This window comes from Aptenodytes forsteri, unplaced genomic scaffold, assembly GCF_000699145.1.
Source record: "Aptenodytes forsteri isolate BGI_AS27 unplaced genomic scaffold, ASM69914v1 Scaffold190, whole genome shotgun sequence".
NCBI lineage: Eukaryota > Metazoa > Chordata > Aves > Sphenisciformes > Spheniscidae > Aptenodytes > Aptenodytes forsteri.
This window is the reverse complement of record NW_008794597.1, coordinates 1,068,155-1,081,471: the sequence shown is the minus strand read 5'-3', so window position 1 is coordinate 1,081,471 and position 13,317 is coordinate 1,068,155. Positions and strand designations below refer to the sequence as shown.

Genomic DNA, 13,317 nt, shown 5'->3' with positions numbered 1-13,317 from the left:
AGGACAGTGGATATGTTGTGTGGCTCCATAAGGTTATCCTCCACAGAGAAACTTCCTAAAAATAAGACTTCACATTTGAAACTGGGGAATTAAAATTACAAGAGCAATTGGAACTGGAATGGAGTATTTTTTCCCCCACTTTATTATGGCATGCAGTGTAAAATATAAACGATGAGATATAAAGCACAAAGACAGAAACAAGGAGGGTTTGTGTTTGTATAGCACCTTTAACATTTAAAGGGTCTTAAATAAGTTTGGCAATCTCTCCACATGGAAAAAGCATTTCTTTCTTGCACTACTGGGAGAGATATGATGTGACCTAGTTCATGGAGAAGCATTCCACTGAGTTCTCAGCAAATGCAGGGAATTAACTGGAATCAGACCATGCTTCAGTCCAAGTGGCTGAAGCCAAAGATAGAGTTGCACATTTGTCAGTCGAGCCAGTGACCAGTGTCAGGTTGAGCACTCCTTTTAGTCAAGAGCCTGCTGCCAGAAGGTCAGATTATGGGAAGACCCTAGGGATCATTTTAGACAGGTGAGAATGCTATTGTGCCACCTACAGAGCATTTACCAGGTCATGGTACTGTCCAAATACCATTGCCAAAGACTGGAGGAAAGGAGGAGTGAGAAAAGAGTGGTTTTCCGGTTTTCTGTTTTTCTTGTTTTGTTTGGTTTTGTTTTGTGCACATGTGCATGTGTGTGTTTGGAGGGGGAATGTGGTGCTGAGCTGATTAAGCTACCTATAGGAACTTTTGTGGTCTGAGGAAAAAACTTTGCTTCTGTGTTACTGCCTTGAATCTGCAATAAATGTCATTGCAAAGGCCAGGATGCTCAGCTTGACTTGAGACTGTGTTGTTCTATTATCACCTAGATCTTTACCTGGAGACAGCTCTTGGGGATAGCTGAATATAATAAACCACGCACAGCACTGTTTTATAGATCTCTGTGAAAACTTGGATATAGTGTGATGGAAAGCATTGTAGGCTCTGATAAAGCAAATCAGGGTCTCTGTAGTGGTTTGGGAAGAGAAGTTCTTTAATACAACGAAAAGTTCTGTTTGAATTAATAGTAGCTACATAGTGTGGTTTCTGTTTATCAAGGAATGTAGAAGGCTGTGTGTTATCTCTACCTGTTTAATACTGGCATTGACTGGTTGATAGATAAACTGGAAGAGGCAGCAGACAGCAGCAATGAGGTGAAGGCTCTTCTGTTTCAGCATCTTTTATATACTGGGGATACTGCTTTGTTGGTTTATTTTAATGAATTGCTTCAGCTGATGATTGAGCTGGTTGAGGTCATACTCATCTAGTTATTGTCTGGGTGAAACTAGCTTCTTGACCATAACTTTCAAGACATCCCATGCTATGAAATAGGCTCCAGTTCTAGACTACAGTCAGCACAGTATTAACCTATGCAGAGAGTGCAGATGCCTCAGTAGTATCATAGATAGTGCTGGAAGTTTGGAGATTCAGCTAGCAGCAGCCACTGTATATGTGATGTGGCTTTAGTACCTCACAGAAAAATTGAATTTTAGAGCTTAGCTGTAGCATAGTGAAAGGTGGGTGCTGCAGAAGGCTGACAGAAGGTAGATAGACATTTTCTGTTTTCTTTATTTTCATCAGCATCTTTACTTGAAGTGGTAAGATGATATCATTAATGAAGGTATTAATAACAAAACCCAGCAACGGTCTTTGTCAATGCTGGTTTGGTCAGTCAGTCTTCTTATGGTTACTCTGGTAGAATGGAAGATCAATGAACGAGATAATGGAATTACTAAGGAATTATGCTATGCCGTTTGTGATCTTAGAGTTGACAAATGTACCGGCATGATAAGACTGCTAGCGACAGTCATAGTTCGAGCATGCAGTCAGATTGGTTTAAGGACCTAACTAGAAATTGTTTTGACTGGCGCTCAATTTCCAGGAAAACTATGACCCTTTAAGGTTTGTCAAGCTGAGTGTGGTCAAAGAAACATCATAAATACACTCCTAGACCCTATTATCCACGAGTCTAAGAGGAACCTGGCCAGAAAATGAGATATTTCTCCATTCTTACCCCTATGGCTCAAGCTTTTGGAGAGCTACAGGCAATGATCCATTTGAAAATCTTCTTCCCCATCCAATACATCTCTTCTGCTGTTAAATAGACTGTATTTAGAGAAGCCTGATGTCATCGTTGCAGCAAAGCAGTTACAATCATATTCAGGCTTCTGCCCGGATTAGTGGGAGGGAGCGTACCAGGATGCCTTCAGGACGTGTTCAATTGAATCCGATGTTTAGTTTGAAATACCTCTTCCAGCAACTCTTCCCATCTTCTTCCCATGGTTAACCCTAATGGCCATTCCCTCCCCCCCTCAATCCTGTGGCATATATTCTCTGTTCTGTGTTAGTAGTTAATAACACATTACAGTCTAAGAAGAAACACTCGGAAGAGTTGTTTTTTAATCCACCAAACTGATTATTTCGAGACACCCCCTCCCTCCCCCTGGCATATCATGTTTCAGACTTGAAGCATTCCTTTCTTTACTTACCTTAGAAAATCTGTACAAATCTATGTATGGAAATTTTGTGTACTTTTCTGGAACTTCAGCTTGGGCAGGATGAAAATACATAGATGAAAATGTAAAAAGAAGTATTAATGGAGATTTATATGCTCCCCTGAACATAGCAATTGTGATTAATGCCACCATATAGATATTTGTGCAAATGTATATCTATATAGATAGATTCATATTGTAAATTCTTCACTCTTGGTAATTAATAGCAGCCTGCACAAATAGTCTCACTGGGTTCAGGTTTATCAATGCAAGTAATTACTTACCAGTGGGAATAAGAGGGTTCACATTCTAGCCCATAATGAAGTAAAGTACTGATAACATACAGAAGGAAGAAAATTACATTATTGGGTAATTTCTTGTTATAACCAGCAATGCTTACCCTTCATATTTTTTATAACAGATAAAAACTGCTTTACTATTAATGAAAGGGCAGCTAATAGTTTTCATTATTGAAGTTTACAGGCTTCAGTCTTCAGTTTTCCAGCTATAGAGTGTGATGGAATCATAGTTCATTGGGGTCCAGAGCTCAGTCAAAACGTTGCTTTCACTTAATCAGAATCTAAAACCTGATGTGAATGTTGAAAATAAACATTACGTTACTTATGTTATATGGGAAAAATGGAATTATGTACATTACCCTTCAGTGAAACATACCTTAAACACAAAACTGGGATGAACATAAGAAAGGTAGAAAGCTGTTGATTTGTTGTTGATTTGAACAAACTATTAAACTACATCAGATGTGACTTCAGAGCAATAAATATTGAAAAGCTTTGCAGTCAAACACAGTAATAGATACAGTAAATGGGTACTAAACAAAATATTTATCTGCTTAATACTGTATAGGTAAGCAGATGTCCTTGAGCTGCTGCCAGGCTGTGCTGAAATGAATGCACTATTTCATAAAGATGAATTTTGCAAAAAGTAGGACTTGAGAGACCCAGGCCATTAAAAAACATTACTGTATCTTGACCACTGGCAGTTTGTTACAATAGGAACCGTGCTTTCACAGTTAAGAATTTCAAAGAGCTGTATGGACATTTTCCTAAACATTGTTTAGATGCATGGATGCATAAAGAATTACGCAGTAAATTCTGCGGCTGAGAGATACAACTGGCATGTTACAAACTTACCTACTTACAAGTACTGTGCTGATGGCATTGCTATTCTTGACATTCTAGTTCTGCTGCTTTCAATTCTCTTGAGATGATAAACCCCAAACAACACAGTGCCATGAGCTAAAAGAGAGAAGAAAGATGGCTGGTTTTTAGTGACAATGTTCTGAAAGAACGGCAGAGACGTTATATGGTTTGTCAGAGACCATAAAAGCCTTTATAGGGCAAGTGAATTAGGCTTCCTCTGTTGTTTCTTAACAGATCCAAAACTGATAGTAAGTAGGGTGGTTTCGAACAACTGCTCAGTTTCTAGCTTTTAATAGTTAATGGGAGGTCGGACTATAAGCTGAGATCAATCCCAGAGTAATAAATTTTACATTATTATATTTGTCTTTCTTGAAATATAAACACTAGAGGACCTATTCTCAAATGGCTTCCGACGCATTTTTTTCATAATTAATACAGGAAATTCAAAGAACGTGACTCCCTGTACAGCTTCGACAGAGGCAGATCTGTATTCATCAGCATGGATTAATTAGCCTGTTACCAGACACGCAGTTAGTTCAAAGAGCTACAAAATGGACAGTTTTAAAGAAGGGAAAGCTTTGCCTTAAAAAACCATAAGCCACATGTTATCATGGATAAAAGATAAGTTTTTTAACTTTGATGTTGATTCTATGTAGTTTAAGATTTACAGCTAGATTTATCCTGCCCTACTGACATTGACCTTGGCTTCAATGCAGCAGCAGTATGGAATGAATTGCTCTTCATTGGTTTATTTGAAGGGCAGTATTTAGCAAAAAACTGCGACAAAGATTCACTCTGAATAAGAACAACAGAGTCTCTCATTGTTCAGATCTGGAGACTTACTTCTGGGTCATTGTATTCAGTATGACTCCACCATCGCTTGGCAGGCTTTTTCTTTGTCTTCTATATTGGGTAAACACGTCTGTTACAACCAAGAAAAGGAGAATTATGCACTCCCACTTAAATCTTATGCACTATTCTAACAGTTTCATCTGTGACATTGAGGTGTAAGGAGTTGTTTTTTCTTAGCCTTCTAATTTTTGTTACTTATAAGAACCTCATTCGTGACCTGACACAATATTTTATGAAGTCAACAGAAGGGCTGTCAGTGTTTTTAATGAGCTTTGGATCAAGCCCTCAGTTTTTCATCAACACAGAATAAATCCTTTCGCTACAGACACCAGTGTGACATATACTGTATGAAGGTCCAAACTCTCACTCCTCAATTGGCTCAAGGTTTGAAGTCAACAGTCGCAGCAAAGAGGAGAACTCACACAATATTTTATGAAGTCAACAGAAGGGCTGTCAGTGTTTTTAATGAGCTTTGGATCAAGCCCTCAGTTTTTCATCAACACAGAATAAATCCTTTCGCTACAGACACCAGTGTGACATATACTGTATGAAGGTCCAAACTCTCACTCCTCAATTGGCTCAAGGTTTGAAGTCAACAGTCGCAGCAAAGAAGAGAACTTGGGGACCATCAAGAGTGATATTACCTGTCTTGTATCTTTGTTTTGGGATGTACTAGAACTGGCGATTCAACCATCATTACTGAATAGCATGCAGCAGATTATTGTGCATTTCAGAGCACCACATATGAGGAAAGCAAGGCTGGGAGAGCAGGAGATTAGGTTTTTGTCACACACATTCCTAAACCAGACACCATTTGCCCATGTCCATTACCAAGATTTCTAAGGCACAGCCCCTATCTTCACTACTCTTGCACAATTCTTTACAATGACTATAAACCCTGATTTCACTTGGAGTGTGAGTGAAACCTTAGATATCAGATCTGTTATTGTGTTTGTCTTTGCTAAAGAGAGTTGACAAGTTTTCCTAAAACACATGCAGGTTGGTATTTTGCCATCAAGAGAAAAGCCAAGAGATCTATTTGAAGCACAGTGCAATCCTGCAAGTGTGTTGATACAAAATGAGCTTTACAGTTTCTTAAGTGCTATGCACAGTGCATAAAATATGACAAATTGATGGTACTAGAAAAAACTAATGAGTAGGTACGTAATTCCATAAAGGAAAAACAATGTTAAAGATAAATATAGGATACCTTTTCAAAAAGAGCAGGTGACCTTTTTGCTTTGAGACTGACACAAAGCAGTCTCGCTCAGCAGTAGAGTAAGATTTTGAGACATCTGGAAGTTGAAGGAGTGGTGTAACTATACAACCCTTCTTGTTTTCGGCTTTAAAAATCTACACGTTCAAGGGATTTTAGAGCCTTTTGTATGCTCACAGCATTTTTGGTCTATCTTGAAAGAAAGGAAGAAAATGACAATTATGTTGTTATGTACTATCTCCTTAGGTGGACATGGGAAGTATGTAGTGAGAGTATTGGGTGGAATAAATTGAATTACATTTAATAAAATGGAGAGTAGCCACGCAGTGAGCCAGCTTAGAACAGCTAGTAAAACTAGACATCTGTATTTACAATGCGCTGACGTATCTCCCTAGGCTTTGACATGTCTTCATAGAAAAGAAGTGGACAGCTTGTAGTTACTTTATAAATGAAAGATCAAGTGCATGCATGCATACAATTTGCCTGCTCTATACTGTTGTTAGGATACAAGCTTTAAATGTAAAATGTCTGGATATGCTGCTATTTTAGTTCAGAGGAAATATGCTGGTGATGAAGTTAAGCACCTGAGTGCAAAGTGGTTTTAGATTACAATGCTTGTTTAAAACAGATTATAGATTTTGTGAGTGCACGTTGGATATAATGTGCAAAGATTTCCACTCTTATAAGTTATACATTGAGCATTATGCAAATAAACCATTGCTTGCTTAGATGGTAGACGGATATCTTTTTGTCCTGACATGACAAGTAAAGTATGTTTCCATTTGTTATCCCCATCTGTCACAAGCTGATAAACCTCAGATCCGTAAAAGTCTTATCTGAATGTATTTGTTAATGTCTTGCTTCGCTGGGCACAATGACATATCATATAGTGCATATCATTTTCATTGTGTAAATAAGGAGCTGCATTTTTTTGTCATTCATGAGATAACTGGAATTACTCGATTTCTTCTCCACATAGGCCCAGTTTGGGAAAGCGTTTGGTTCAACTCATCCCTGTTCTGCACATCACAGAAACATGTTCTTCAAGCATATGCTTAAGAACTCTCTTGAATAGATAGGTTTTTCTAAATCAGAGCTATGGTATTTTAAGTCACTGCATATGCAATTATGTTATATTCTGTGTTGATTGCACTATATAAAAAGCACTAATATTTCACTTGCTGCAAAATTTTTAGAGATAGACCCCTTCATGCTGAAATATAGTCTTGTTTCTTTCTATGAATCCATTTGTTATATAGAACATCTTGATTTTTGTAGAGCGTATGATTTCCATGTGGGTTTGCATTGGTGCAAGTGAGCTAATTATCTCTATTTCTGTTTTACAGCGGGAACAACATATATCTTTAGCAAAGGTGGTGGACAAATCACTTACACGTGGCCTCCTAACGATCGGCCAAGCACTCGTGCAGACAGACTGGCAATAGGGTTTAGTACTGTTCAAAAAGAAGCTGTGTTGGTACGAGTGGACAGTTCTACTGGGCTCGGAGATTATTTAGAGCTGCATATCGTAAGTATTATTAACAAATGCATGATATTTCTTCTTGTCTTGATTGTTCTTGTATTTTTTTTTTACTTTATTTTAATGTAAATACAGCATTTTGTTAATGAACCTCTTAGGGTCAATAGTGAACTAAATGATAATGGCTTATAGCATACAATACTGTACAGGATCTCAGACATTCTCAAAATGCCTTTTACTTTATACAGTGTTACTTTATATGGCTTTTCAATTAAAAATCATACTGTGATACCTGTACATATATAGCAGTTTACTGCAATCTAATTACATAAACCAGGATTTAGCAATGTCAGAGGAAGGTACGTTAATCCTGGAGAATTTAATCTGGAATCTGCTGGGGGAATTACAGTTTATCACAATTGACTGTGCTTATTGTTAATACTAGAATTTATCCTCTGATTTCACCATTCCTTTCTGATGATAAATCTTAAGCAGAAAGCAAGATTGTCAAGCTAGAGAGTCTCAAAAAGTAATTTCAGCTGCCTTAAAGCAAATAACTAGCAATCAAAATAGAAAGCGTCTGGATTTTTATGGCAACATAAATAAATGATCAGTTCAGATAAACTTAACTAGGGCAGTATAAAATTTTGTTGTTTTGTTTAGATTAGTCTCAACTCTGTTAATGTATTAGTTTGATTTTGATTTAAGAATCTCTCTACTTTCAGGAACAGAAGAGTTCCTTTTGAATGAAATTACTTATTGATCTATAACCAATTACACTTTTACCCTCAGAAAACATTCAGCAGTGATCATTTTCAAAATTAGAGGGAATTACGGTATTCAGTCTTCCCAGGCTCCTTATTTCTGTAAAGGCACTCTTGCATTGTGGACCAAGGTGATTTTTTTTAATTTACTGGCTTGAGTAAATAAACAAAGAAAGAAGGCCTTAAATAAAATTCAGAGGTTGTCTATACCCTTCTTTTACATTGAAATGGATGGACAAAGTGGCTGGCTAGTATTGTACAATCTTAATTTAAAAATGTGAACAAAGCAACTTTTCCCAGGTGTCAGAAAAACTGAGAACCTACATTTTTCAAAGCAAGTATTGTGTTGCTGAAGAGAATTTAAAAATTTGCTTTCCAAAGCCAATTCTAACATCAGGTGCCTAGTCATCATTTGCCTGTTTCTTTGCAATCTGAGACCAGATCCACCCACTGTGGTCAACAGTGTTACTTTCTTCTTACAGTGTTTTCTTTTCATTAGCATATTAAGGAATGTTTTTCTTGCAGTTTTACTATACCTGAAGTCTATCAAAACCATAATATTCGTGCAATCTTTTGTCTAGCCTTGATTTTTCCATTTTAAAACAAACATTGGGTTCATTAATTATGAGTTGGAGATCAAAAATTATTGCCTGTTCATAAGTGGTTGTTTTGGTTTTTTTTTTCCCCACAAATAACTTTCTTATACCCATGCTATAGCAACAGATGGTAGAAATAAAAGAATAATTGAGAGTTTTCTATGGTCAGAAACACTACCAGCTTAATAGGGATGGGGAAAATCATAAATTATACTTTACTGGTCTTTTGAAATTTCTGTAAAGCAGCAAAAGGCCTTTTATCATCATGGTCTGTGAGGTGACCCTGGCCTCCTCCGTGGTCTTTGCAAGAGACTTCAGGAACCTCCCTGAAGCCTTCTCTGCTTGAGAGCAAAATCTGTGATAACTGTGCAGCAATTTCACTGGAACAAGGTCTGACCTTCTGAGAGCTGCTTCAATGTAGTCTCTCTCTAGCGTGGAGACACTAAGGGGTTGACCTGAAATCCTAAGACATCTGGCAAGGATTTTTTTAAGGGTTGTCAATGTTAGATAAAGCTTGGAAAACTGGGATATAATTTCCCGGAATCTATTTCAAATAAGGATAGTATTCAAAAGAAAGTTGAAAGGCAGTATTTTCAAAAGCACTCATGGTACCAAAGAACATATATCTTACTCAAGTCAGTGGAACTGTAGGCAATTCTGGTAATTTTACCTGAGATCTATTTTAGCTCAGCAAGATATTGTGAAACATCACGGTTATAAAAATGAGGAAGAACATAGAAACAGAGAGGCCTATGTATATATTATATTTGAAAAATAGTTTATTGGATCGAAGTTTTTCGATATTGGCTACTGCATTATTAAACTAGCTGTAACAGCTACTGCATTAAACTAGCACTAATAAAAGTAGTAGGAGGGTTGTGTCATTCAAAACTTCCTTCTTGCATCGATGTTGAGGTGCCACTGAGAATGTTTTATCTACTAAATAACCAGAAACATGCAAAAGCTGTGAATAGTGGAAGGAAGGAAGAGTCTAATTCTGCATGTTCTTTTGCATGCACCCGCTCACCTGTTTGTATAATGAATATGCATGAGCAATAAATGCCAGTGTACACTGAGATGCACTATGCATGGATAACTTACCTGTGTTATAACAAATATAACATTATAACAAATATAACATTATAACAAGGATATAGTTGTGATTTAATTATGCTGGAATTCAGTTTTACAGTATGATAGAAACTGGTTCTTTTGTTACTGAGCTTTCATTTTACCCAGGAGGTCATTAGTCACTCAGATCCTCCCCAGTGACAAAATTTGGGACAGATGTGTAAGGATAGGTTTTAAGTGTATTTTCAGAAGAATGGTGGCAAAGCAAGTTTGAACTATTGCTTTGAGTTAAAAAATTTTAGACCATAGTCCTCACTAGCATGTTGGGGAGGGTGCTTGTTTGGGATGTTTCAGAACAGAGCTATGAGGTAGCTTGCCCTTAACCTTCTTCATTCTAGAAATGGAAGAGGAAATTACGAGTTTGGTTATGGTACCTCAGTGCGTGCTTGCCCTCTTTATTATTCTGTTTACTTAAAGACGATGTAAACCTAATAATGAAATCAAGCTCATAACGAATTCTGATTTGGAAAATTGCTACTTGTTCATCTGAATCACAGCTTTAGTGTTAGGTTAGGAACACATTTATTTAAAATAATCATTTAACATCCCCATATAACCATTGTTAATATGAGAAACATTTTAAAAAATGTGTAATCTGCATTGCTACCAGGTGCTTAACAGTTCCAGGGCAATATTTTAAATTCCAAGATAGATTATTATAAAACTCCACCTGTACTGTAGCAGCCGAGATATAAAGGCCTGGTTGTGTGTATGATACATATACATCCCTGTGCTTCAAGAAAGGGATGTTAATATGGTTTAGTCATCCAGAGATGCAGCAATTAGTTTTCACAGCAATCACTTGACTTCTGTTACGGAAGTGGTCTCCTGACCTCAGGAAGATCAGAAGATCTTCCTGAGAAGATCTTCTCCTGGAAGATCTAGTTCAAGAGGAAATAGATATCATGCCTAAAAGTGTACTGCCACTTCCTTCTCCTGTTGACAGATAAAAGAAGGACAGATAGCTCTGAGAATTACTGTAATCCTCCTTTTTTTCCCCCTTTTCTTGGCATGGTCCACATCCATCTCCATGCCAAACGGAAAAGGCGGCAGCTTATTCACACAGTGTTCGGTTAATCACCATGTGCACTTCTGTGCTTGGCTTTTTCATTGACTTCTAAAGCCCTTAGGTAATTCTGTCAGTGATTCCTGTTCCTATCTCTGCTCTTCTTCTCTTCCCACCCTCTTCTCCCAAGTCATTAGACAGAAAATGTGTGTGTGTGTGTATATGTGTGTGTCATTGTCTTTCACAGGCACTGTGCTGTTGCTGCCTCAAGTTTCCAGTTTTTCTATGGTGAGGAACAAGGTGAAGTTAAAGATATTGCCTTGAAGGGCTAAGAAATCCTGTTAAATTGCTCTTTCTGGCAATGCTGGTAGCAGAGGAAACTGGCATTCTCCTGTGTGGCACAAGTGGTATTTGCTGTACTAATGAAGACAAGAAGGATAGATTTCCATCAGTAGACTTCAACCATTTTTAAAAATTGTTTTAAGTATAAATTATGCCATGTTTTCATCTTTCATTGTTAAAATGAAAAATTTTAAACTATAACTAAATGTAACATTTTGTATGCCTGATGGAAAGAGTCAGCAGTTTCTGTGTCTTCCTTGTTTGTGTCATTTGTTTTAAAATCAAAGTATTTTGGGATCATAAAACCAGTGTGCTGTTTTTATGGTTACGGCTGATTTTGAAATTGAGAACAAGAAGTTTGTATGTGGGATAAGACCAGCAGAGCATTTCAGATCTTACCGCTTTGGTGTTCCAGAAAAGACAGCCGGCCTATGGGGCACTAGCTACTTAAGCTAAACTGGGATCACTTCTATTATCTCAAGCAGGGCGAGGAATTACTAATTAAGCTCAGTTACAGCTATGGATCTGCTGAAGTAGGTGAAGTGGTGAAGATCGTTCTGATAACAAACATCCTAAGGTTTAAAAATAAGGAATAAGGCAGATGTGGCAGCATTCTGAACGTTGTCCTAACCCTCTTCTATGGGAAGCTGAGGAAAAACTCCCTGTAATTCCAGCAAGAGAAGACTGACTATCCTACCTAGGATATAGTAAACATACAAAAATAAAAAGGAATTAAACTCAGGGTAGATTGTGGTAGATACTTTTATTTCATGCTCTTTAATGTTATTAGGAAAAATATAGGGAAAATGTAAACCAATACGGTTAATACTGTGATGGGAAAGCATGGAAAACTATTTTAAAAGATGTGGTAACACATTACCTGAAAAAGCATTGTATGATTAAGGACAGATAGTATCAATATATGCAAGGTATAACACAATTAACCTGAAATACTCTGAAGATGCAGCATTACTGGCATGATAAATTAATCAGTATTGTGCTTAGATTTTCAAAATATGTTTGTGAAGCCTTCAGAGTTACAATTAATGACTGAGGTGAAGAGTCATAGGAGAGGAAATATTGTATGTCTTACAGAAAATTGGGTTTTGGACCGTGAATAAATTCAGTTTGTGCTCTTTGTCCCAACTATTTATATACTACATCTATTAAAATATAAATTGTGAGAAAGGCATTTTTAATTTGAAATTTTTTCCATGAGGAAGATGTGGATAAAAATGAAGTGAAAGCTTTTGTGAGTTTTTGTCAGCTTTGGTTCAAAAATTCTCGTGGTTTAAAAGGAAGTTAATGCTTCCCCATTTTCTGAGCTATTTATTCAGTTTTTGTATATGATATACTTCATTTTTTATAAACTGGGGAAATATTTCATAACTCCAAATGAAATGTTGACTTTTGTGTAAAAAAAAATAATATTGATATGAAGGGGTTTTTTATTTTCAGCTTTAAGTTAATGGAAAATTCTGCAAAAGTCCTCTCTCAACTTTTTTCCTACTTATTTTTTGGAACTTTTGGCAAACTTAAAAGGACTATTATTTCCTGCTCCCCTCCCTCTGTCTCTTAGTTATACATATGCAGTGTTCTTCTGCTCAGCTTTCAGCTTTAAGTTAATGGAAAATTCTGCAAAAGTCCTCTCTCAACTTTTTTATTTTTTGGAACTTTTGGCAAACTTAAAAGGACTATTATTTCCCTCCCCTCCCCCTCTGTCTCTTAGTTATACATATGCAGTGTTCTTCTGCACCAGGCTTTTAATAGCTGACTCTGTTAGACTCTATTGTACAAATACATTATATATGCATAATTTTAATTTATGCAAGTATAATGACCTTCCCTCAAGTGAACAGAAATAGTAAAACTCGAGTGAGGGTCAGACTTCTGTGTTTGAGCGTACCAGAGAAAAAATTGCAGAGTCTTAAGATAAATTAATTTGTTATTCTCTTTTGAATACTTCGCATGTCTTGGGCTTAGTGCCTAATGGAAAGTCAATTGAAAGATTCTTCTTGACTTAGTTGTATTTGGATCAATGCCTAGAGAGTTGGATGTACTTTCAGTGAGATTGATGGTAAAAATACCTTTGATTTTAGTGGTTTGTATTGGAGCGAATTAATTTTCCCAGGAAGAGCTTAATAATGTCTAAAAATAAAAAATTCCCAGAATAATGTTTCTTCTAATAATCATCTTTCAAATATGGAATTCCTTATTATATATGCGTGTCT

The 13,317-nt window shown here is 36.7% G+C and overlaps 1 protein-coding gene across 1 annotated transcript in view; it reads left to right on the top strand.

The window, feature by feature from the left end:
- LOC103893543 (neurexin-1) overlaps positions 1–13,317 on the top strand; it is a 491,522-nt gene that overhangs the window by 255,197 nt on the left and 223,008 nt on the right. Inside the window, exon 11 of the mRNA XM_019470311.1 lies at positions 7,114–7,295. Within this exon, the coding sequence (XP_019325856.1) occupies positions 7,114–7,295 (182 nt within the window). The remainder of the gene's footprint in view (positions 1–7,113; positions 7,296–13,317) is intronic.